Below are 23480 nucleotides of genomic sequence, written 5' to 3'. Positions count from 1 at the left end.
GGGTTTGCCCTCCCCAACTGCTGCCCATACCCTGGAGCTCTGCCAGTCGGATAAACACTTGGATGAGGACTCTACCTTAAGGACAGGGAAGGCGGATGAGGCAGGTGCTGCTCTGAGGGGCCTACCTGGGGACATACCACTCCAGTGCCTGGGGCAGCCTTCCAGCCTCACCTTCCCCACTGCACGTTCCGGGCTCAGTCCCAGAAAGGCCTGTCTTCTTTTCGCTCTGAGCCCATTGTTCTTAACTTTTCTGCTCCCTGCAAGCATGGCAAGGCCAAGTGAATGGTGCAATACTCTGGGAGCGCCAGCAGAGGCTTTGCTGTGTGTCCACAGGCATGCTGACCACCTCGGGGAGCCACCTTGGGAGTCCTCCTGTGCTGTCCTCCCCACTGCGCATTCTTTCCTGGTAGCAGGTGTTAGGGGACAGATGACACCAGTGATAGTGTCATTCTGGTTCCTGTTCTGGAGTGGCATGGGCCACACCCCCAAGCCTGGGATGGCGCGTGTGCCTCCCTGCTCTCAGATGGAAAGCTGGGCTCAGAATCGGACCTTGTGTATGCCTGTTGGGGGTTGGCACTGTGCCCAGGCCCTGTCCGCCCCTCACCACTGCAGCTAAGTAAGCGCTAGCCTTGAGGCTTCCTTCCCCTTGCTGCCTAAGGACCATGGGTAAAGAATCTCTGGGGCTGGCCAGCTGGAAACAAAAAAGCTCGACCCCACGGCCATCCCACTCTGCCACAAGGCCACGGTTACAGTGGACGAAAGGCCTTGGACTTGGAAGGGCAGCAGCAGCATCTATTACTTGCATCCAATGGGGTGAGGGCCTCACCGCATAGCTGCTATCCTGACCCACGCACCAAGGATGCTTTCAAAGACTGGGGGCCTTGGCCAAGGTCTCAAGGGCCAGCAAAGCCATCCTAAGGGCAACACTATCTCCCCTTTTCCTAGGACTCCACAGACCCAAAGCTCCCCAAGGCCATAGCAGCACACAGCTTTGCCTTTCCATATCCACTGTCAGCACCATTCCACAGCTGGCCAAGCGCCCTGCCACTTTCCCTGTCACAGCCACCATCTCGGTGAAGGAGGCCTCATCCCTTCTTTGCTCAGGCCCCTCAACACTCGTGCCCCACGGGGAGTCATCCAGGGGCAAGGTCTGGGGGCCAGTCACCAAGCAGGCATGTGGTGGGGAGCACATCACTACATGTGGGGCTGGCCATTTCACCATGGCAAGTGGTGGCCCTGTGACTGGCACTGGGGATCCCGTCTGCTGGGCTAGGCAGGTGACCTGGCATCCGGTCAGTCCCTGCTCTGGAGCCTGGCACCGCCCCCTGAGCCTGGTGCTCTGATAAATGATCCTGGTTTGATTGGTGATCCTTGGTGGCTCCAGGAGGACAAGCCAGGTACTGTCCCCCACCCCAGGGCACCCACAAAGCTCTGCAGACAGCCAGTACTTGCTGCCCATCAGTTTGCAAGTGTCCCTGTCCCCTCGAAGACTCCATGCAGTGCACGGACGAGCACCTGCTGTGTGTGGCCACTAGAGTCTCCGGAAAGGAGGCGGCCAGGTCTGACTAGTGGGGTCTGCGGGTGATGGCCTCTGGTTACCTCAGGAGGGGAGCCGCCCCCACCATCATCAGGACTATAGTTAATATTGGGCTGGGGGGTGGGGAAGCGAGCACAGATCATTTTACCCAGCAGAACCTCCGGCGGGGTCCCCCCACTGTTTCCCCAGCTGGAAAGGGGGTTGGGGTGGGTGGAAGCCGGCAGACTGCTGTCCCAGCTAACTGGGGCTCGCGGGGACACCCCCACGTGGACAACCTCTGGCGGGTACCCCCTGCCCAGTCCGCGCAGAGAGCCCCCTCCCCGCCCCGCCCTACCTGCTGCCCTCCGTGCCGCGCCCCGCACCCCGCCCGCCGCCGCCGCCGCAGCAGCAGCCCCAATCCGCCACCGGAAGCGCCCGCCAGCTCCCCGCAGCGCAGCCGCCATCGCAGCCATCGCCGCGCGGGGCCTCCTAGGCGCTCGGGGCTGTCCGCCGCGCTGCCTGCGCGCCGGCTCTGGGCGGGTCCTGCAGACTAAGGACGCCGCCGCCCAGGGCGAGGTGAGAGCGCCGGCGGACCGCGGGGATCCGGCCTAGGGTGGGGTCTCCGGACTGGGGGAGGATCTGATCACGGGTGCGGGTCTCGGGACCTGCGGTGGATCTGATCCGGGGTGCGGGTTTCCCGACTTGGGGCGGATCTGATCCGGGGTGCGGGTCTCCCGACCTGGGGCGGATCTGATCCGGGATGCGGGTCTCGGGACCTGCGGTGGATCTGATCCAGGGTGGGGGTCTCCGGACCTGGGGCGGATCTGATCCGGGGTGGGGGACCTGGGAATCTGTCCTAGGCGCTCCGGAAGCGGGGTGGCAAATTAGAACCCGTGTGAAAGGATCCGACCTTGGGTGGGAGTCTCTGGACAGAAAAGAAGGGGCTGGGATACCAGACTGGGTTGAGGGAGTGGAAGATCTGTATTGGAGTGTGAAGATCCGACTTGGGGATGGGGTTCCAGACAAAGATAGGGGATCCAGCCTCCTGTGGGGATCCATACACTAAGGTGGGGGCTGTCTCCTGGGGAGGGCTTTGACTCCATGGACTTTCGGGGTCAGAGCCTGACTCACCAAGGAAGGGTCACACTTGGTCTTTGAGCAGGGGCCATTGTGGCCATCCAGGCCCTGAGCGGCTCAGTGATCTTTCCAGGGGAAAACTTGTGGTACCTTCAGGCTTCTCCTTTCAGAGGAATGGCTGACACCCCAGGAAGGAAGCTACCAGAGCCCAGCACCCCACAGGACTGGGTCTGGCTGGTGTGGCCTCAACCTCAAGTGAGAAAGATTGAGAAAGAGGAAGTCACCCCAAAGGGACCTGACATAACAGCCTTTCAGATTATAAGAGTCAGGGACTTTTCTTGACCTATTGCCTGGGGCTAACTTTCCAGACTGCCTGCTGCCTCCCAACTCCCAGAAGCACTCTGTGGAGCAGTGCCAAACCTCGTGGGGAGAGGGTTGCCATAGATGAACACGGCTGGATGGTAGTTACCACAGTAAGGACAGATTTTATTCAGTAGCTAAGCATAGTAGGGGAAAGAGCTGAGCTCCATTCAGATTTGTTCAGAGGCACTTTTAAAGGAAGAGTAAGTGTGTGGGGGGATGGGAATGACAGACCTGAGTGAGTCAGGAAAGTGAGAAATTACAAAAGTGGGAAAAAGCAGTTTGTCATTGTGACACCCCCCCCCCCCCCCCCCCCGTTTGGAAATGCTAAGTGTTGCTTATGGGAGTTAGGCTTCTCTGCTTTGCCTGAAGCTGGGAGATGGAGCCCTATCCTCAGGTGTTAGCTGAAACAGTCCTTTCTTTTGGAACCCTTGAGTTCTCTGTCACGCACCTTAAGGAGGCCAGGGTCATCCCAAGGATGCAGCCTTGAGCTGTTAGACACTGTTTAGTGTTTGTTGAAGTTTTCATAGGCCAAGGTTGAGACCTAATTGAGAATTCTGAAGACTCAGAGGAGCTTGGATAGAGTTTGGTCAAGGAGAGAGTCTGCGGTAGGTCCCCCTCTGTTGAAGGAAAGGAGATGTTCTGTCTGCTGACTAACAGAAACCTGTTTTCTGTTTGATCACCTTTTGTGGAACCAACTGTTGGGGCTTAGTAGTAGAGGATATTTGCAGGATGATTCCAGTGATCAGGCTTTAATGAGGGACATTTCTGTGGAAACAGAAAGAAAAGCAAAGATGAATGGTGAGAGCTGAATGTAAACCTGGTTTTTGAGCCCTACAGGTAGCCAGTTGGGACAAGTTTAGACATTGATGTGTAAACATTTCTAGATTATGGGTGAGAACCAATTCAGTGAATTTCCCAGTTTGTAGTTTGAGTGTTTGTGGTGACAGTATAGACATCAATGTCACAGTCAAGTTATTGACAGAGCAGAACATGGGAGATGTGGGAGTTCCCATGGACTGGGAAGGGCCCATGCAGCCGCAGCTCTAGGAATGAAGGCGGGCACACACCATTTGTTGCGGTGATGAGCTCTTTGAGGGTCATGTCAAGCTGTCTGCATGCTTCAGCATGAGGGGCTTTTCAGATCCTGGCGGAAAAGGGGTGACAGTAAGATAACCAGTGTCCCAGGAAGGGTCTGGGTAGTCAGGTTTTAGTTCTCAGTGATGCCAAGTCAGGAGGGAAGGAGGAAAAATTGGAAACATCGACTTGGAGAGTTGTAGCCAGATACTGAAGGAAACTAGAGGACCTGAGGGTTTGGTGAGGGCCAACAAAATGTGTAATATGGGAGGATGGCAGTCCCAGTCACCTCAAACACAATAAACAGGATTAAAATCTGATAACCCACAAGGGTGTATTATTTTTCCCCATTGAGACAACATTTCCCTTAGAGCCATCTCCCTTTTTGATCAAAGATAATCAAAGGAAGGGGTGCCTAGTGGTTCAGTTAAGCATCTGACTCTTGATTTTGTCCCACGATGTGATCTCCGGGTTGATTGGGCTCCATACATAGCGGGTAGTCTGCTTCTCTCTCTCTCCCCCAACTTCCTCTGTCTCCAACCCCCACTCAGGTGCTCCCGCACACACAATCTCTCTCTCAAATAGATAAGTAATTCTTTTTTTTTTTTTTTAAATATATTCAAAGGAAGGTTATTCTTGTTTTACAAAATAATTCTGGTCTCATTAAATGTGGCCTGATTTTTTACATAAGTACAACCAAAAAGGCAATTGACCTCATAGGCCTTGTTAAGTTTGCTTTGTGGAACTTTTCATGGGGAATCTCAGATTGGAATTTTAAAAGCCTGTTAAGGCTAGGAAGCCAAAGCAAGAACTTGCCATCAGACTTCACCTATAGATTTGGGTGAATTCCTCTCTTCTCAAGCTCTCCCAAATATCTTAGGGTTCCTGGGCCTGCCAGGAAGTGACCTTCCTTACTCACTTGTAAGGCTGGGAATCTCTAAGCCAAATACCAGGCTGGTTTTTTCCAGAGGGCTTTGTGAGCATTGCTCCTTGTAAAGTTGACTGTAGCTCCTCAAAACCTTCTGGTCATCTGATACCATGCATCATTTTCAAACATGACGTTTCCTGGTTATATAACCAGCTTTTTAAAATTATGTCCTATTGCAAAGAGGACAGATTTTTATTGAACCTATGCAGATAATTATATTGCCACGAAAATAAGAATACTCAACAATAGATTCCAATTTTTGGAGGAATCAAGCAGGGAGAAGAAGATAAATGCTTCAATTTTGTTTACAAAAATATAACTTGCTAGAGTGGGATGATTCAGAGATAGCTTAATAGAAAAAAGAAAGGGTTTTTTTTTAATATCCGGAAAATAGAACACTAATGAGCCAAGAATATTCCAGACGAAAGCCATATAAACTTAAAATCATCTTTTATTAGTTCATCCAGTTCCATTTCGTTGATTCTTGCCTAGTTTCACAAACCCATTGGTTTCTGCACTAGAGTTCTGGAGCTCCTTACTCAGTCCCATGGGATGATCTCAGAGGCAAGGCCACCAGAAGTCTGTACCCCAGGGACCTGTCATAGTCCTTTCCATGGGTCTTGGAGACAGTCTCTTTCTGTTGAAGATGAAGCACTCTGGCCTATAGCTGATTGCAAATGATTTTGGAGAAGAATTTCTCCAAACAGAAACTATCTGTGGGTGACAAAGACTTAAAATGACCTGGGGTTAAAAATTTGCTGGGAGTCCCTTATAAAAATAAAACAACTGACAAGGAAACTTGGTTGTTTCTATAGCATACACGCCATTTAAAGTATTAACTGGAATGGTGATGATAACATTATACCAGAATATTTCACAGTCACTGAGGGCTCTCACAAATGTATAGGAACTTTATGTAAATTCTGACATCCTGATATCAAATAACATCTACTCACAAATAAAACTCTTGGAAGGATAAGCAGCATGTCTTAATTTGACAATGGCTTTCATGAAATCCAACTTGTTAGTAAAACTACTTAGTTTTAGGGGCACCTGAGTGGCTTAGTTGGTTTAAGTGTCTGCCTTCAGCTCGGGTCATGATCCTGGGGTCCTGAGGTCCTGGGATCAAGCCCTGTATCAGGCTCTCGACTTTATAGGGAGCCTGTTTCTTTCTCTCCCTCTGCCAGTCCCCTGCTTGAGCTCTCCCTCTCAAATAAATTTTTAAAAATCTTAAAAAAAAATAAAACATTAAAACTACTTAGTTTAACTCTTCTCTTTTATGAGGTGAAAGAACAAACCCTTTGAGATCTTCTAGAGGCCCTCTGGGAAATCCCAAAGCCAGTTTGAAGTCAAGAAAATAAATTCATGAAGCGCTTGGGTGGCTCAGTGGGTTAAGCCTCTGCCTTCAGCTTAGGTCATGATCCCAGGGTCTTGGGATCGAGCCCCACATCGGGCTCTCTGCTCAGCGGGGAGCCTGCTCCCCACCCCCCCCGCCTGCCTTTCTGCCTGCTTGTGATCTCTGTCAAATAAATAAAATCTTAAAAAAAAAAAAAAAAAGAAAGAAAGAAAGAAAAGAAAAGAATTTCATTTAGGATTTGTTTTGGGGAAGACAGAGTTGTCAAAAATATCAAAAGGTGTGAATGCTTGGCTAAATAGGATCCCAGTTCACTGTGAAACAATTTTTTTGGTTATTTACATAACCTAAACGACAATAAAAGAATTCATAAGTAAATATAAGTGATAACATGATTGTTTAAAAAAAAAAGTTGGCTTTTTTGGCAGTGAGAAGACTAAATTCTCTTATGTAATCAAGAACACAGTAATAACAACATGAAACACAGGAAATTATTCTGATAAGAGAGAATCTTTGTTTCCACAAAAGGGAAGGGTTGGTAAAGATTACCCAAAAGGTAAAGAAAAACCTTTCATGATCTCTTGTTATAAGCAGACCACTAATCCAAGAAATTTTGTTGCTTGAGCAGAGAGAAAACCAAATTCTAGTTTTACATTAGTATTTTACTGATGGTAAAGTTCATTTCAAAAACTTTGTATACAAACCCATTTAATCTTAGCCAGCTTTGACCTACAACTTCCTATATCCATTCAGATTCTTGTTCTGTACCTTCCCTTTTTTGAAAATGTAACTCTAGAATAAAATTACTATCCTCCTTTCCTTAACAAAAACAAATCCTACATTCTTTGCATACTTTTCATGTGAAACACATGGTATTTTCCTTCTTTGTATACAAAGTTGTTTCCCTTCACTCTTATTTTTTGTAGTAGTTTTGTTTTCATATACTGATTATAAATTTTAGCCATTTGCAACCTTTATTTTATAGAGAAAACTAGGATAAATGATTATGAATCATCAGTCATACACCAGCATTCTGTAACAGATCAGCAAGTTTTATGAATATGCCAAGTTATAATCTATAGCGGTATATACTCTGAATAGTACAAATACATTTTTTTTAAAGATTTTATTTATTTGACAGAGAGAGAGACAGCCAGGGAGGGAACACAAGTGGGGGGAGTGGGAGAGGGAGAAGCAGGCTTCCTGCCAGGCAGGGAGCCAGACACAGAACCCTGGGATCATGACCTGAGCCAAAGGCAGACACTTAAGGACTGAGCCACCCAGGCATCGCACAAATACATTTTTTAAGATTTTATTTATTTATTTGAGATAGAGAGCGAGAGACAGCACATGCAGGGGGAGGGGCAGAGAAAGAGGGAGAAGCAAGCTCCCTGCCGTATTGGGGGCGAGGTGCTCTGGGGACGGGGTGCTCGGTCCCAGGACCTCAGGATCACAACCTGAGCCAAAGGCAGATACTTAAGCAACTGAGTCACCCAGGCGCCCTAAAACTTAAACTATAATTAATAATGACTGTTTCAGCACTTTATCTTATGTAGAAGTCATTTACATATTCAATGAATATCTGTTATTTGACTTAACTTGGCATAACTCTAAGGTACCAAGTTATCGAAAGTGTCTTTGGAGACAGTTTTTAGAAGCAGATATGTATATACAAATATATTTTAAGTAATCTCTACCCTCAACATGGGGCTCGAACTCACGACCCTAAGATCAAGAGTCACATGCTCTACTGACTGAGCCAGCCAGGCACTCGGAGGCAGATATATTATAAAACACGAAGATTGTTGAGGGGTGCCTCAGTGGCTTGGCTGGGTGACCCGCTCTTGATTTCAGCTCAGGTCATGATCTCAGAGTCATGGAATCAGCCCTGCATTGGGCTCCTAGCTCCATGGGGAGTCTGCTTGAGGTTCTTTCCCTCTCTCTCTCTGCCTCTCCTCACCCTTGTGCTCTCTCTCAAATAAGTAAATAAATCTTTAAGTAAAGAATAGGAACTCAGTTTGATGAAAATCAGATTTATCATATGTGCAATCTTAAACATTGAATAGATAAAATATTAACTTATTTGACTAAGAAGCCAAAGTAGAATAAAAATGTATGTTTGTATTACATTTAATGTTGATAACACTGAAGATATACCTGTTTCATTAAATCAATAATATTAAGTTAGTCTTATTTACCAGAGATTACCCAAATTATGTAAACCTGAAAAACAGTTGAGTTGATTCTTCTATTTCTGGGAGTTTGGGGAAGATTTAACTTATTTAAGTGCTTATTTTTCTCTAAGCCAATTAGATAAAGCTAGAACTACTTTAAGGGATTTTTTTTTTAAGATTTTTTATTTATTCATTTGACAGACAGAGATCACAAGTAGGCAGAGAGGCAGGCAGAAAGGAGGAAGCAGGCTCTCCGCGGAGCCGAGAACCTGACGCGGGGCTCGATCCCAGGACCCCGGGACCATGACCCGAGCCGAAGGCAGAGGCTCCAACCCACTGAGCCACCCAGGCGCCCCTTTAAGGGATCTTATAAATTAATTTGGTGATACCATCTGGAGGTAGAGAAATGCTATACAGACACACACACACACACACACACACACACACCCGTGCATCATACATAAATAAACATACAGACAGATGTAAATGGAGATCTTATGTTTTTCATTTAAAATTTTTAGCCATGGGCGCCTGGGTGGTTCAGTTGGTTAAGACTGCCTTCGGCTCAGGTCATGATCCCGGAGTCCCGGGATCGAGTCCCACATCGGGCTCCCAGCTCTTCGGGGAATCTGCTTCTCCCTCTGACCTTTCCCCTCTTCATGCTCTCTCTCTCTCAAATAAGTAAATACATAAAATCTTTAAAAAAAATAAGTAAAACTTTGAGCCATGCATCAGGCATAAATACAATTCTATAAAACTCACTAGTTTACATAAGAATTGGACCTTGTCTTTGTTTCATTTGATATTTTTATCTGGATTGTGTTTCTAGCAGACAGAACAGGTTAGTTACCTGTTCAACGTGGGGGCTAAAGCTTTTCACCAGTGTTCACGCGTTCACGGAGGAGGCCTTTAAGATCTTTTTGCCCTGATATATAATCTTATGGAGGCCATGGACTAAATGTCTGTTTCCAATTAGCTTTTTTGTTTTCTTTTTCAACCTCAGGTGGTTACTTTTGGGGGTTCCTGAGTTCTTTGAGAGCTCCCAGTGGGGCAGGGGGTTCTTTGTGGCAGTGACTATGGGAGCTAAAGGGCTGGAAGTGAGGGGAAAGTCTGGCAGGCTGGACGGGAAGGAGGAGGTAGGGGCTTCCAGGTGTCAGATCAGAGGATGCAAGGGAGTTGGAGAGAGAACAAAAGGCAGGACAGGAGGAAGGAGGAGTGGAGGGGATGAAAGGGAGAGGTCTCAGGAGCCACTCTGGGGAGATCTGCAGTTTCCCATGAATGCCACTGAGGTTCCAAATTATCCTTAGCGAAGTTATGCTGATCAGAAAGGAAGCGGACAGAATTAGCACCATGGTGACACACTGTCAGCAGGGGTGTGAGGAGGGGGTTTCAGTCAATGGAGAAGCTCCCCGTGGGAGGAGCAGGATCAACCAGAGAGACAAAGAGGCCTCCCCAGCAGCCAGGAAGTACTTCCAGCCCCAGAGCTGCTGTTTGGAAGCCTGGCCTCTCACCCAGCCTCTGAGAGTATATTCAGAATCATGAAACTGAAACCTGCCCTCACTGCCATAGTGGATGTTTGTCAGGAGCACTGGATCGGGAGTCAGAATCACCACCAGATGCCCTAAATGAGCGGCAGACCGGAGACGGAACAAAGGGCTGCCATCCAGCGTGCGAGGAATAAGATGGGGAGTCCTCATTCAGTTTGCACACAGGGGCAGGGCTGGAAGCAGGCAGCTGCTCGGGCTTTGCTGAAACTGCCCGTGCACTGCCAGAACTCTCCCAGTACCCAGGAAGCGCAGTATCTTGGGTTTTGTCCTAGGCTGGCCAGTGGGGCAGGTAGCCAACCATCCCACCCTGGGAGGCATCTCCTGGCCCACTCCACCCCCATCTTTTCTGTTCTCCCCACAAGGATCCTGGCCAGCCTGCCTGTTTTTGCCCCCAGAATGTTCTGTGCACTCTGAGGCCTGGCCTCCATTCAGAGCCAAGACAGCTGGCCCTGTTTCTAGTGTATGAGTCCATTGACCAGAAGAGGGGCTTGGCCTAGGGTGGGAGTCCTCCAAGAAGCTGGGGCTGAGACGGTGTCAGAAGTGACTGGGGGAGCTGGGATGCTTGGCGCTGCAGCTCTTGGTCAGGGAGGGGGCCTGAGTTCCTTCTGGCCTGGACTTTTCTTCTGTTGCTCCTGCAGCCTCAGGCACAAGCACAAGCATCCTGGCCCTCCCTAGTTTCCAGAACGAGCGTGGGCAGGAGACTTGCTCTTCCGAAGGAGGTGATGGCAGTGTGGGCCTAACAGCAGATTCAGAGCCTCACAAAGGGACCAAAAGTTCTAGTGCACTTTCACGGGTTTTTTTAAATGAGCCTAGGAACGATGTCATACAATTGATTCATCATTTTACAGAACTCTAAGAGTCTCGGTAACGTATCCACCGACGGTTGCTTGCGATGTATTTATGAAAAACATTTGCATTTCCTTTAGAGAAAAAAAGAGTGTCATCTAGGATACATTACATGGGTAAAAAGATCACTGACCAGCTGACCAAAGGGTAGGCCATCTGGCTACGACACAGAGAGAGACAGAAGCACCTCCAAGCTGGCCATCCTGCAGGGCTGGAGTTTAAGAGCGGAGTGGACAAGGGAGGGGCAGACTCAGCAGGGAGTGGAGCCCCCAAACCCCAACACGCACGCACTGGGGGCCCAGGTCTCAGTGAAATTGTGCTGTGTGTCAGGCTGTATGTGGGGAAGTACTTTGGTCACAAAGGATCATGGAACTGAAGGTCCCGGGACCAGTGGCTCTGAGTGTTAGGGGCCCATCCGCCTGTCCTTAACCTTGGTTCAAGGGTGGCTGGGGGTCTTGGCCCAGCTGCCAAGCATCTTGCTTGCCCCCTTTGGGTCTGGACGATAATAAATGGTATTCAGAGTTGAGGGAAGCTACAGTTTCATGGTTGCTGGGGGAATACTGAAGGACCAGCTTATGATAAGGAGGGTTTGGGGCTGGGTGTTATTTTTGCTGTGTGTGGAGAGAGGTCTGTGGAGAGGTGGATGCTGGCTGAGGTGGATGCTGGCTGTACACTGTAGGCCTATTGGAAGGAAGCAGACGGGGCAGGCAGACTGCTGAGACAGGAAGGCCCCTTCCCCTGCCTCCAAGAATGACCATGAATGTGGAGGCAAGTGTCCAAGCTGTACCCGTCCTCCCAGCTGCCCCCCAGGGCCAATGAGCAGGGTTAGAGCAAGAGATGCCTGAGCGCCCTGAATCCCCCAGGGAGATGGGAGCAGCACTTGATTTTCTGGATCCTGCTTCCTTATGGGGAATGGCATGTCCCTTTTCCATTTTTAGAACAGGAAGGGCCAGAAACGGGGTTGTCCATTTTGTTTGTTTCCCAGTGTTCTTTTTCCTACAGTAAAACACACTTAAGTTATGAAGCGCCTGGCTGGCTCAGTCGATGGAGCAGGCAACTCTTCATCTTGGGTTTGTAAGTTCAAGCCCCACATGGGGTATAGAGATTACTTAAAAATAAAATCTTAAAAAAAATACTTAAGCTAAGATTTGCCATTTTAGCCATTTCATTGTTACAGGTGTACAATTCAGTGGTATTAAGTACATTCACAGCATCGTGTAACCATTGTGACTATTTCCAGAACTTTCTCATCATCCCCCAAACAAACACCATACCCATTCAGGAGTAATTCCCTGACCCCTCCACCCAGCTCCAGCAGCTTCTGTTCTACTTTCTTTCTCTGTGGATTTGCCTGCCCTACAAAGTTCACAGAAGTGAACTATATGTATCTATCTATATCTATATTTTTATCATATAGTATATTTTTATATTTATATATATTTATTTGTATAAATTTATATCATATATATATTATCATGTAGTATCTATCTATATCTATATTTTTTTTACGTACCATAACATCTTCCACGGTTCATCCAAGTGGTAGCATGAATCAGTGTTTCATTCATGTTAGTGACGAAGTGCAATTCATCCTGGGGACGCAACACGTCCCTTCTTCTGTGGATAGATGGGCTGTTTGCCCCGTTTGGCTGTTGAGAATAATGCCGCGGGGAACATCGGGGCAGTGGTTTCGGTTCAAGTCCCTGCTTCCAGTTCTTTGGAGTGTGCACCCAGGAGTGGAATTGCTGGTCATAGGTTAGTTCTATATTTAACTTTTCGAGAAACCACCAAACTGCTTTCCACAGCAGCTGCACCGTTTCTCACTGCTGTCAGCAGCCCACAAGGGTTCCGGTTTTCCCACATCCTCGTCAACATTTGTTATTTAACATTTACCAATTTTTTTGGGAAATGAGCCACCTTAATGGGTGTAAAGTGGTATCTCGGGTGGTTTCAGTTTGCATTTCCATAATGACTAATGATGTTGGGCATCTTTCCACGTGCGTATTATTGGTCATTTGTAGATCTTTGGAGAAATGTCCTTTGCCCATTTTCTCATTGGGTTGTTTGTCTTTTTGTTGTTGCAAAATAGGAATTCTTTATATAATCAAGACCACCCCCCCCTTTTTTTTTGAGAGAGAGAGAGAGCGCGCGACCGTGTGGCACAAGCAGGGGGAGGTGCAGAGAGAGAGAAAATTCCAAACAGACTCCCCGCTCAGCACAGAGCCCCAAATGGGGCTCTATCCCACGACCCTGAGATCATGACCTAAGCGGAAACCAAGAGTCAGATGCTTAACTGAGCCATCCAGGTGCCCCTATATATTTAAGATATTAAACCCTTATCAGATGTATGATTTGCAAATATTTTCTCCCATTCTGTGGGTTTTCCTTTCGTTCTTTTTTTTTTTTTTAAAGATTTTATTTATTTATTTGACAGAGAGGAATCACAAGTAAGCAGAGAGGCAGGCAGAGAGAGAGGAGGAAGCAGGCTCCCTGCTGAGCAGAAAGCCCGATGCGGGGCTCGAACCCAGGACCTGGGATCATGACCTGAGCCGAAGGCAGCGGCTTAACCCACTGAGCCACCCAGGCGCCCCTCCTTTCGTTCTTTTGATAATGTCCTTTAATGCTTTTAATTTTAATGAAATTCAATTTATTTTTCTTTTGTTGCCTGTGCTTTTGGTGTCATGTGTAAGAATCCATTGCCAAATTCAAGGTCATGAAGATTTACTATGTTTTCTTCTAAGAGTTTTATAGTTTTAGCTCTGAAAATCAAGGCTTTGATCCATTTTGAGTTCCTTTTTGTATGTGGTGTGTGAGAGTCCAACTTAATTTTTTTGCATGTGGAAATCTGTCCCCAAGCCATTTATTAGAGAAACTGTTCTTTCCTCTTGAGTGGTCCTGGCACTCTTGTTAAAAAATCATTTGAGGGCGCCTGGGTGGCTCAGTGGGTTAAAGCCTCTGCCTTCGGCTCAGGTCATGATCCCAGGGTTCTGGGATCGAGCCCCGCATCGGGCTCTCTGCTCGGCAGAGAGCCTGCTTCCTCCTCTCTCTCTGCCTGCTTCTCTGTGATCTCCGTCTGTCAAATAAATAAATAAAATCTTAAAAAAAAAATCATTTGATCATAGACTGGGGGTTTATTTCTGGCCTCTCTGTTCTGTTGGTTTATATGTTTACCTTATGCTAGTACCACACTATTTTATTTACTGTAGCTTTGTGGTAAGTTTTGAAATCAGGAAGTAGGAGTCCTCCGACTTTGTTCTTTCTCCAGTTGTTGTGGCTCTTTGAATTTGAAATGACCTTTTGGAGGACTTTTCTATTCCTACAAAAGATGCCATTGCAGTTTTGATGGGAATTGCACTGTATCTGTAGATGACTTTCATATTGACATCTTAACAATATCAGATCTTCCAGTCCATGAACATGGGATGTCTTTCCATTAATTTGTGTCTCCCTTTATTTCTTTCATGCTCTCATGATACTAAATGTATCATCTGTGGAAGCCTTATAAAGGCCTAGCCTCTTCGGCCAAACCCTGAAGTCCGTGCGCAGCTTCTCCCTGCACTGCTACCCTGAGGTCAACAGCCACGAGAGATAGGAGACCCAGGATCCTGCACCGAAGCTTTGCCTCCAGCCCTCGATGTGGTCAAGAAGCCATGTTTGAGACTGTGCTCGGCGAGCCACTTAAAAACTTTCCCTTATGGCTTGTTTTGAACCTATACAGAACAGAGAGGATCTGAGAGTGCTGCTTGGCTTCCGTGCTCTGGCCTCCTGGCCCGGCGTTGAGTTTCCTTTATCCTCCCGACGATTCCCTCTCCCCCCAGAGTGGTTTAAAGTCCCAGCATTGCCCTTTCTGTTCGCATATCTGTTAGGTAACCAGGACTCAGAGCCAAAGCAGAGCCTCCCCCCAGGTTGCAGCCCTCCCTGTGCCCTCTTGTAAGCCCCGAGGCACACAGTGCTGTGCAGTTATAAACAGACCTAGAGATTAGCGATTTACAAGCCAGGTTTTTAACACAAGCCAAGTATTACAGAGATTGAAATTTATAGTTTATGACTCTAGAGTCCGTCAAATAATGGGATACCTAAGTAGAATATTACTTCTCATTTTTGATATTTTGATTATTTCCAACATTTACTGGGTATTTTTTTAAATGCAGAGAATAAAACAGTGGTGCGTTGTAGCATCACCCAAACAGTGATATGAGTAATAATGGTAATGACAAATAAAGCAACACAGATGTGTGGTTAGGAAATCCTGAGTGGTAGAGAGTTCTAGCTCCAGGCTGCAGGGGCCTCCCCTCGCTGTTTCCTGTCGGCTGTCCACTAGAAGAGAGATACTCTACCCTTATCCACTGTATCCTCCCCTGCCTCACCCCGTGTTTTCCCCTCACCAGCCCCCTGGGTCACGGTCGATGCTGCCTCTCAGTGAGCCCTTGCCCAGGGTGGGCCCCAGAGCTACGGCAGACAAGACTCCTGAGGTATACTCTTTCTGGCACGGTGGGGCCAAGGCGTACACCCTGGGCAGGGACACTGCCTCTGGTGCTAAGACCTGCCACATCTGCTCAGGACTTCAGGCCTTCTGCTGTTGTCTGTGTCCCTGGGGTCCCAGGCTGACATCTCCCTACCTCTTTGGGGCCTTCAGCTGAGGACAGAAGGGTGAAGTGCTGCCCTAGGGGGCAAGGCTGGCCTAGAGGAAGAGGCCCAGATATCTGGACCCAGGTCATTTTCAGGTTATGGTTTCCATTGGTGATATCTCCCATCCAAGTACTAACCAGGCCCGACCCTGCTTAGCTTCCGAGATCAGACGAGATCGGGCGCGTTCAGGGTGGTATGGCCATAGACTCCATTGGTGATATCTAAAGGCAAAAGAATCCTGCACCAATTTTCTCTGCTTTGCTGCTGTGCTCAGAGAAGGAGTGCACACACCCGCCCTTCAGCACGGAGGGCAGGAGGCGGCTGGGAGAGCGGCTTGGAAAGTCAGGGTGGCCCCTGGGAGCAAAAGAACAAGTGTGGGCCGAGGGTTGGGGCCCATTGTGGCTGCACTCCGACCCGTTGATAAAGTATTCCGTGTGGGTAGACCACAATGCCTAAAACACTAGAATCTGGGTGTCCATACTCACTTGGGGCAGAGCCTCAGTTTCCTATTTCTCTGCCCTGTTCCCCAAACCACCCACCGTCTCCTCATGGTCCTGCGTGGTGGGGTTGAGGGCCCTCAGTGTTCCTCCAGTGCTCTTCCCACCAAGGCGCTCAGCCTGCCTGCTCTCCTGGATGTGCCTTTCTGAAAGAGAGCCTCTAGGAGAGCAAGGCCCTGCGTGGCTGCTGGGGTTCCATGGCCCTTCCTTGTGAGTCACCTGTGAGCGACCATTGGCCCCAACCAAAGCCTCCCATGTTCTTTATTTTGTCCTTTCCCATTTTATAAGGTGTCTGGCCTGAACTCTGGCCATCTGCCCAGAATATTGTGAAGTCTGCTCCATGCCCGCCAAGAGCCCAGGGCTGAGGGGCTCAACCTTGCCAGTGTCTCTAGGGGCCCCGTCTGGGTGGATCCCTAGCTACCTGAAGGGGACTTGCCAGGCGGACGTGGTGCCGTCCCCGTGGTTGTCTGCTATAGCTGGCACGTCCCCTTTACCTGTGGTGCAGGCGGCAGGTCTGGCCTTCACCAGGGACAGATGTAGCGTGGGTGGCTGTCCCCAGGGGGAGTGGCTAGTGGGTCTCTGCCTCCTGTGCCTGGCCTGGGGACTGCCTGTGTTCTTACTTGGAAATTCACTTAAAGGGCTGCAGACTCCTCCTGGTATGAGGACCCAAGAACACTATACGCAGATGGGGCCTCCCCTGTGCCCACCTCCATCAGGGCTGTCTGGGAGAGTATGCGGGGAGGAGGGCTGTGACTAGTAGGTCCCCAGGCAGGAGGGCCAGACCTAGCACCTGCTCTGTGCACCTGAGGGAGCAGCCCCAGGGGACTGCCCCAAACAGAAGGTCTGCCTTCCCCCAGCACTGAGATGAGCCGGGCCACTGGGACACATGGCTAAGCTCTTGAAGGCCCCCATCAGCAATGGGGGGCAATAGCAGCACCCCCAAACTGAGGAGAGGGTGGGTAAGCCAGGAGGGGCAGGTCTGCACTAATGCCGAGGGGCTGTAAGGCCCCAAGCCTGCTACGGGGCTTCCTGGCAGGCTGCAAAGCGCAGAAACCCACTGCCCTATGCCCGGCTCTCTTCCCTCCCCCTTCTCTCCCCTCCTCCTCACCCCACCCTATCCCTGCCCTGTCTCAGATGCCGGAGGCCCCAGCCCTGCTGTTGGCAGCCTTCTCATTGGGCCTGGTGCTGCTGGTTCTTCTCTGCCTGCGACGCTGGGGCTTGGGCAAACTCCTTATCTCCTGGAACGAGTTGGTCCTACAGCCCCTCTACAACCTGTTCATGGGCGACACCAAGGAGCAGCGCATCCTGCGTCATGTGCTGCAACACGCAGTGGCCGGGGACCCGCAAAGTGTGCTGGAGGCCATCGATACCTATTGCTCACAAAAGGAGTGGGCTATGAACGTGGGTGACAAGAAAGGTGGGTAGTCCAGCCGGCAGGTAGCGGGCACGGGAAAGGGGACCTGGCGGGGGCAGCCCGGCCCTGGAAAGGGGAGGCCTGTTGTTGCTGTGTTTCTGGGTGTTGGGGTGGGGGATTGCCTGGAGCCCTGGAGGCCCCTGGAGCTGCTCATCCAGCTCCTCCCCAGCCAGGGGCAAAGGCTGTGCAAAGACCCCGGACAGGTGCATCACTGTCCTTGTGAGGAGGGACAGACATTCAATAAACTGCCCAGGAACCTTCCTTGCCACAGAGCAGCTCAGCCCACGTTCGTCGGTAGGCCTGACCCTGGCATGCCTTCTGATGGAGCCGGGTGGTGGTGCACGGCAGCCGGCAGCCTCCTAGCTGGCCCTGCTGGGCATGAGGGCGTGTACAGAGCTCCTTGGACTCTGCTCGGCCCTGGGGCCCCAGTTCCACCTCCTGACCTTTGGACTCCAACCTGGGGCACAGGCCTGTGCTGTGCTGCACCCCTGGGAGTTGGGCCCTGCGGACAGATAGGATAGCCATTGTCCAGTCCCCTTGGAGACTCTGACAGTGTCCAGCCCAGGGGGCCAGGATGCAGCCTGTGGGCATGGTGGCGTGAGGGCTTCCGCAGAGGGCAGCTCTGGGTTAGGACGAGTTGGGGTCTGGAACCAGGCAAAAGAGAGGGACCAGCTTGTGCTGAGACCCAGAGGCCAAAGGGACCAGCATGTGCTGAGACCCAGAGGCCTAAGGAACTCTGGAAGCTCTGAGGGTGCATTTAGTGCGATGGTGGTGGGGGTGGGGGAGGCAGTCATTGGTAGGGGCCTATGCTCCGTCTAGAAGGAGCAGGTCTGGGACCAGGAGTGGGTCATCTCCTCCCGCTGTGCTCACCCTCCCCTCTACCCCACAGGCCAGATCTTGGATGCAGTGGTGCAGGAGCAGCGCCCATCAGTGCTGCTGGAGCTGGGCGCCTACTGCGGCTACTCGGCCGTGCGCATGGCCCGCTTGCTGGAGCCCGGGGCACGCCTGCTCACCATTGAGCTCAACCCTGACTACGCTGCCATCACCCAGCAGATGCTGGACTTCGCGGGCCTGCAGGACAGGGTGTGTGGCCGCCCTGGGGCGTAGAGTGCAGACACCCAGGTGCCAGGGGCTGGGTGCAAGGGGGAAGGGAAGGGCCTGGGTCACTCCAGCGTAGTTCTTTCATCCTGTCATACGTGGCCTTGTGCTGCCTCCCAAGCCATGTTTCCCAGAAACCCCCGCAGAGGAAACTCCCAAGGCTGTCCTTGGGCGGTGGGGTGGGGTGCAGAGTGGGGACTTGTCTCCCCAGAATCCCAAAGAAGACTGGTGATGACCCTCAAGCTGGTGTCCAGGCAGAGCCGTCTGTGAGGACAGATACTGACAGAATGCTGTTCCAGGTCACCGTTGTGGTCGGGGCATCCCAGGATGTCATCCCCCAGCTGAAGAAGAAATATGACGTGGACACACTAGACATGGTCTTCCTCGACCACTGGAAGGACCGGTACCTGCCGGACACGCAGCTCCTGGAGGTGAGTTGTGCAGCTACCTGACCCACATGGGCCTCATTGCTGGCTGCTGGTGCAGGGGCAGTCCTGGCTGGCCCCAGCGGCAGAGGAGATTTGGGCAGGGAGTGTGGAGGGCCAGAGGGCAGCATGGAGATGGGAGGAAGGGGGTTCTAGGCAGAAGTTGGCCAGGCCCGCTAGGTGGCCTAGGCTGGGTGACAGGGAGGGGTGAGCACCAATGGGGCATCTCCTGCCTGTTTTCCCCTGAGGCTCCTTATGGCGCATTCCTCTCCACCCCTTGATCCCTGTCCTCACACCCCATCCTGTCCCAGCCCTCAGTGCTGCTGTTTGGCTAGCCCCAAGTGGTGACCAGAGAGGCTGCCTTGTCCCCACGTGGGGCACTGGGTGGGCCCTTCGTGAGCCGATGCACAGAGCTTATATCGATGATTACTACCTTCCCCTACCTGGGCGGTCAAGGTCACACTGGGTCCTTGGCCTTCCACCGGGGGGCTTGGAAGTTTTGCCCCACCCTGGCCTACCCCTTCTGGCAGTCAGCATGGAGTGATTCCATGTTGTTTGTCCCGTGTTTACCCACCTCAGTTCCCCATGGGCTGGCTACTCTGCCTTGTGCAGTGGGACTATGAATGGGGGGATGCCTGGCCACCGGAGCTGTGGCGAGAGGTTGGCCAGGACCTTGTGCCCAGTGGATCTTGTCCAGATGTGGAAAGCCAGGAGCCTAGACATGGCAGGAGGGAACCTGCCCTGGCCTGGGGTCTAGGAGGGCACAGGATATCATGGGGATGGGCAGACCTAGGGCAGTAAGTCAGAGCCACACGTGGAGGCCTTGAACAGCACACACTGAGGGGAACATGGGGGGTTTTAAGCAGGTGAGGACAAGGTCAGATTTGTCCCCAGGAAAGGTCTCCATTGGGTGCGTGGAGGGTGGGGAGGGATGGCCATAGAGGGTGGTACAGAGACCTGGACTCCACGGAGGTGCTGAGCTCTGAGAGTGGAGGGGGACAGGGGACTGGCCATCTGCTGAGACAGGTGGTCAGTGTGGCTAATGGCAAGGAGACCCTTGGGCCAGGAGCCAGGCAGCTATGTGTGGAGCATGGCCGGCTGGGGGAGGGCCCAGCCTCAGGCTGGGGGCATGAACCTGGAAATCAGATGTTGAAGGCAAAGGCCAGCCAGCCAACCCAGCTGGGCCTGCACAGGGAGGGAGGGATTTCAGCAGCTCTGGTGTATGTGATAATTGTGGGGCCTGCATTTATAGGAAAGTAGCAAATATTGCCGTTTAGTAACTAGGAAACTGATAGTTTTCTCAGTGCTGCTTGTTCAAAGCTGGTAATTATCTCAAAAGAAAAGAAGTCACGAATTGGGAATAGCTGTGCTTTTTTAAAATACACATTCTTTAGCCCTGCAGCTGGGCTCTGCCAGCCCTTGGCTTTTGCCCGGTCAGCCCAGCTCTGCAGCAGCCCAGCTGTCCCTCTCTTGGCCGGGCTTGGAGGCCGGCAGGGGCAGGTGGCAATTTGAAATCAGATGGCTTCTCTGAGGAGGCCTCAGTGCCGCATCTCACGGGCTCTCCACGGGGCTGCTTGGGTGTCCTCACAAACCCCACTGGGGTCGGGGGATGGAAATAGAAGAGGCAACAGGGGAGCTGTGGTTTCGGAAGGCATGCACCACCACTTTTGCCTCCTTCCCTTTGTTAGAAGCGAGTCACTAAGCCCAGCGTACTTCCAGTGGAAAAGGAACTGTGGACACAGGTTAAAACCTTATCCAGGGGGCGCCTGGGTGGCTCAGTGGGTTAAGCCGCTGCCTTCGGCTCAGGTCATGATCTCAGAGCCCCGCATCGAGCTCTCTGCTCAGCAGGGAGCCTGCTTCCTCCTCTCTCTCTGCCTGCCTCTCTGCCTGCTTGTGATCTCTCTGTCAAATAAATAAATAAAATCTTTAAAAAAAAAAAACAAAACCATTATCCAGTACAGGCAGGGGTTGGCACAAGAGGTTGCTCAGACTGGGTAGGCTTCTGGGCAGAGTTCTCCAGAGGGTCTGTGTCCTCTGTTGGGAGGCGTGTGATGCCTAGAGAAAGGCAGGATAGGTGCTGCCTTTTCCTTCCTGCTGTCTCCAGCTTCCTCAAGGGTGTGTAGGGCCCAGCACCCTCCAAATGTGCCCAGAGCTGCTTTCTTTTGTTCCTTCTTTCCTGGTCAACTCACTGGTTTTTAGGGTCTGATGACTTTCAGGCCACTGACTGACCCATCTTGAGCTCCTGCTCACCTTGTCCGCTTCTGGCTAGAGACCTAAGCCACCTTTCTGGGGCCTGGGCCAGGGCCGCCTGCTCTGGGACAGCTCTCCATTCTAGGTCTTTCTAGCCAAGACTGCTAGGGAGCTTTCTTTTTATATGAGGAAATGCTCCATGATTCACAGTGGTACTTTCTGTTCCACTCTGGTTCATGGGCTGTCCCTGGCCTCCCTGATCTCACAGCTCTGTTTTCCACTCTCGCTGGAGGATCCTCGGCTTCCCCCACACAGCCCACAGGCTGGAAGTGACCATGGCCTCCAGGAGCACTGAGACACTTGTAAGACTCTGTGCTAGGGCACATCCCTGGAGGGGTGCGGAGTTAAAGCCCGTGTTTTTAAACCACTTAGAGATGTTCCATTGCATGTGGTCCTGTTGGCAGTTTGAGACATGCCTGGGGTCACTCTGATTTTGCTTTTGATGTCTCAGATTGCTTATTATTTTTAACTTTTATGATCATGTGAAAAAGCAGCTCTACACTTCCAAAATTAAATCTAGGACAAGGCAACTGGGGTGACCAACTGCCCTGGGCTGCCCCTCTCCCACAGGCAAGCATTTCCTCCCAAGCTTTCTTTCTTTTGTTTCCTATAGCTGGGCAGCCTTGTCCCCAGTGCTCCTCCCTGGCCATGTCCAGCTGGTCCTTCCTTCTGCAGAGCTCCCAGGCCCAGATGCTGGTAGAGGGGTGTCTCACCTGCCAGACTTTGGGGATGTCCAGAGCAAACCTCTGTGGGTGGTGAGGTCTACCCCACCACTGCCCCCATCCCTGCAGGGTCACCCTGGTCGGGCTGTTGGGGATCTCCAGCAATGGCGCACAGTGGTAGCCAATGCACTGGGCACTAGGCAGCTCACCCGGAAAAGCCCCATGTTCCTGGCACCAGGTGACCGAAGGACCCGCTGGCCTGGAGTCGGGCCCGTGGCCTGAATCCTGGTTCTGTTGTCTCTTCCCACTTATTCCTCTGGCTGTCGTCCCTGAACAACTGTGTGGCTGCCACATGCTGTTCTAGGGGCAGGGACACAGGACCTAATGGGGAGTGAAAGAGTTTCCCTCCCAGAGCCATATTCTGGACGCAGGACTTGTGCGCAGCTGCCAGGGAGGAGATGGAAGGCAGTGGGGAGACCCTTGTGGCCCCAGGAGCTGGAGCAGGGCTGACTTTAGGCCAGGCACAGGCCAGTGTACAGACCCACCCTCTAGCCAAGAGCACTTACCCTCCCAGTTTGGGACTGGCTTGCTGGGTCCCTATCACCCTCACCCCTTCCCACCATCTTTTCCCTGCAGGAGTGTGGCCTGTTACGGAAGGGGACAGTGTTGCTGGCTGACAACGTCATCTGCCCAGGAACACCAGAATTCCTGGCATACGTGCGTGGGAACAGACACTTTGAGTGCACATACTTCCCTTCATACCTGGAGTACTCAAAGGCAGTAGATGGCCTAGAGAAGGCTGTCTACCTTGGCCCGGGCACCCCAACTCAGCCGTGACCACCTACCCTGCTCCTGGATCCCTTGCCAAGCCTGCTTATGAAGGGCACCAGGGATGTGCTCCTGCCAAGCCACTTTTGTGGTTCTGGGGTCAAATGTACGACACTTGAGGCCTCTGAGCCACAAGCCTGCTGGCCCTGGCCCCTCTAGAGGGCAACTCTGGGCTGTCACCCCTGGTCTGCCCCAAGTGCAGCCAACTCACCATACACAGTCACTGCAATAAATCTGTAAAGTATGTTTGTGAGTACCAAATCAGGACGGGTGGTTCCCGTGACAGTGTCTCTCACTCCCACCAGCATTTCAATCAATAGGGTTTCTTACACGGATGGGTCTTCAGGCATCAACTTTGCAGTAGACCCTTGAAGTAGGAACATTTGGAAACCAATGGACTGTGCACTCGTAGTCTGTTCTTGAGGTTTGCCGTCACCAGGTGGCAGCAATGCCTCAGTGATGGCACCATGCCCAACAACTCACACCTACTCGTGATTCCTGGGTTCTTTGACTTCATTTTTAAGAATGAAATGCAACTTCTTTACTAAAATCAGCTATTAACAATCTTGTATACCGGTATCATGTTTAAAAGATGCTAAAAGAGGAATTAAAATTTTAAATATTTACATAGATAACTTAGTGCTTCTTTTTAACTGCTTCCCCTCTCCTTCTTTCCTGTAGTGCTCCCCTTCGCCGGATGCTAATGCTGGCCTGGGGTACGGGGGCGGGGGGGTGCAGCTTATGTGGTCAGGCTGAGGTTACCCGCTGCATCACCAGGGGGATGTCAGCAGGCTGAGG

The 23480-nt window shown here is 51.1% G+C and overlaps 2 protein-coding genes across 2 annotated transcripts in view; one reads left to right on the top strand and one right to left on the bottom strand.

The window, feature by feature from the left end:
- The window catches only part of TXNRD2 (thioredoxin reductase 2), a 50027-nt gene extending 48024 nt beyond the window's left edge, over positions 1–2003 (bottom strand). Inside the window, 1 exon segment of the mRNA XM_047697571.1 lies at positions 1872–2003. Within this exon segment, the coding sequence (XP_047553527.1) occupies positions 1872–1989 (118 nt within the window). The 5' untranslated portion in view covers positions 1990–2003.
- Positions 1960–23315, top strand: COMT (catechol-O-methyltransferase). The gene is made up of 5 exons (XM_047697572.1): positions 1960–2092; positions 17140–17422; positions 18309–18502; positions 18817–18948; positions 22491–23315. The coding sequence occupies exons 2-5, from the start codon at positions 17140–17142 to the stop codon at positions 22689–22691; spliced, it is 810 nt and encodes a 269-aa protein (XP_047553528.1). The 5' UTR covers positions 1960–2092; the 3' UTR covers positions 22692–23315.
- Positions 23316–23480: the final 165 nt, after the last annotated feature.

Source organism: Lutra lutra, chromosome 12 (genome assembly GCF_902655055.1).
Source record: "Lutra lutra chromosome 12, mLutLut1.2, whole genome shotgun sequence".
NCBI lineage: Eukaryota > Metazoa > Chordata > Mammalia > Carnivora > Mustelidae > Lutra > Lutra lutra.
The sequence above is the reverse complement of the archived record's forward strand: the minus strand, read 5'-3'. Positions and strand labels throughout refer to the sequence as shown.

What these genes read in the sequence shown, in the direction of transcription:
- COMT (XM_047697572.1), top strand. Translation starts at nt 17,140, where the DNA reads ATGCCGGAGGCCCCAGCCCTGCTGTTGGCAGCCTTCTCATTGGGCCTG. An exon ending in TCGCGGGCCTGCAGGACAGG is followed by an intron (nt 18,503 to 18,816) that starts GTGTGTGGCCGC and finishes ATGCTGTTCCAG; the next exon opens with GTCACCGTTGTGGTCGGGGC. An exon ending in CGGACACGCAGCTCCTGGAG is followed by an intron (nt 18,949 to 22,490) that starts GTGAGTTGTGCA and finishes TTTTCCCTGCAG; the next exon opens with GAGTGTGGCCTGTTACGGAA.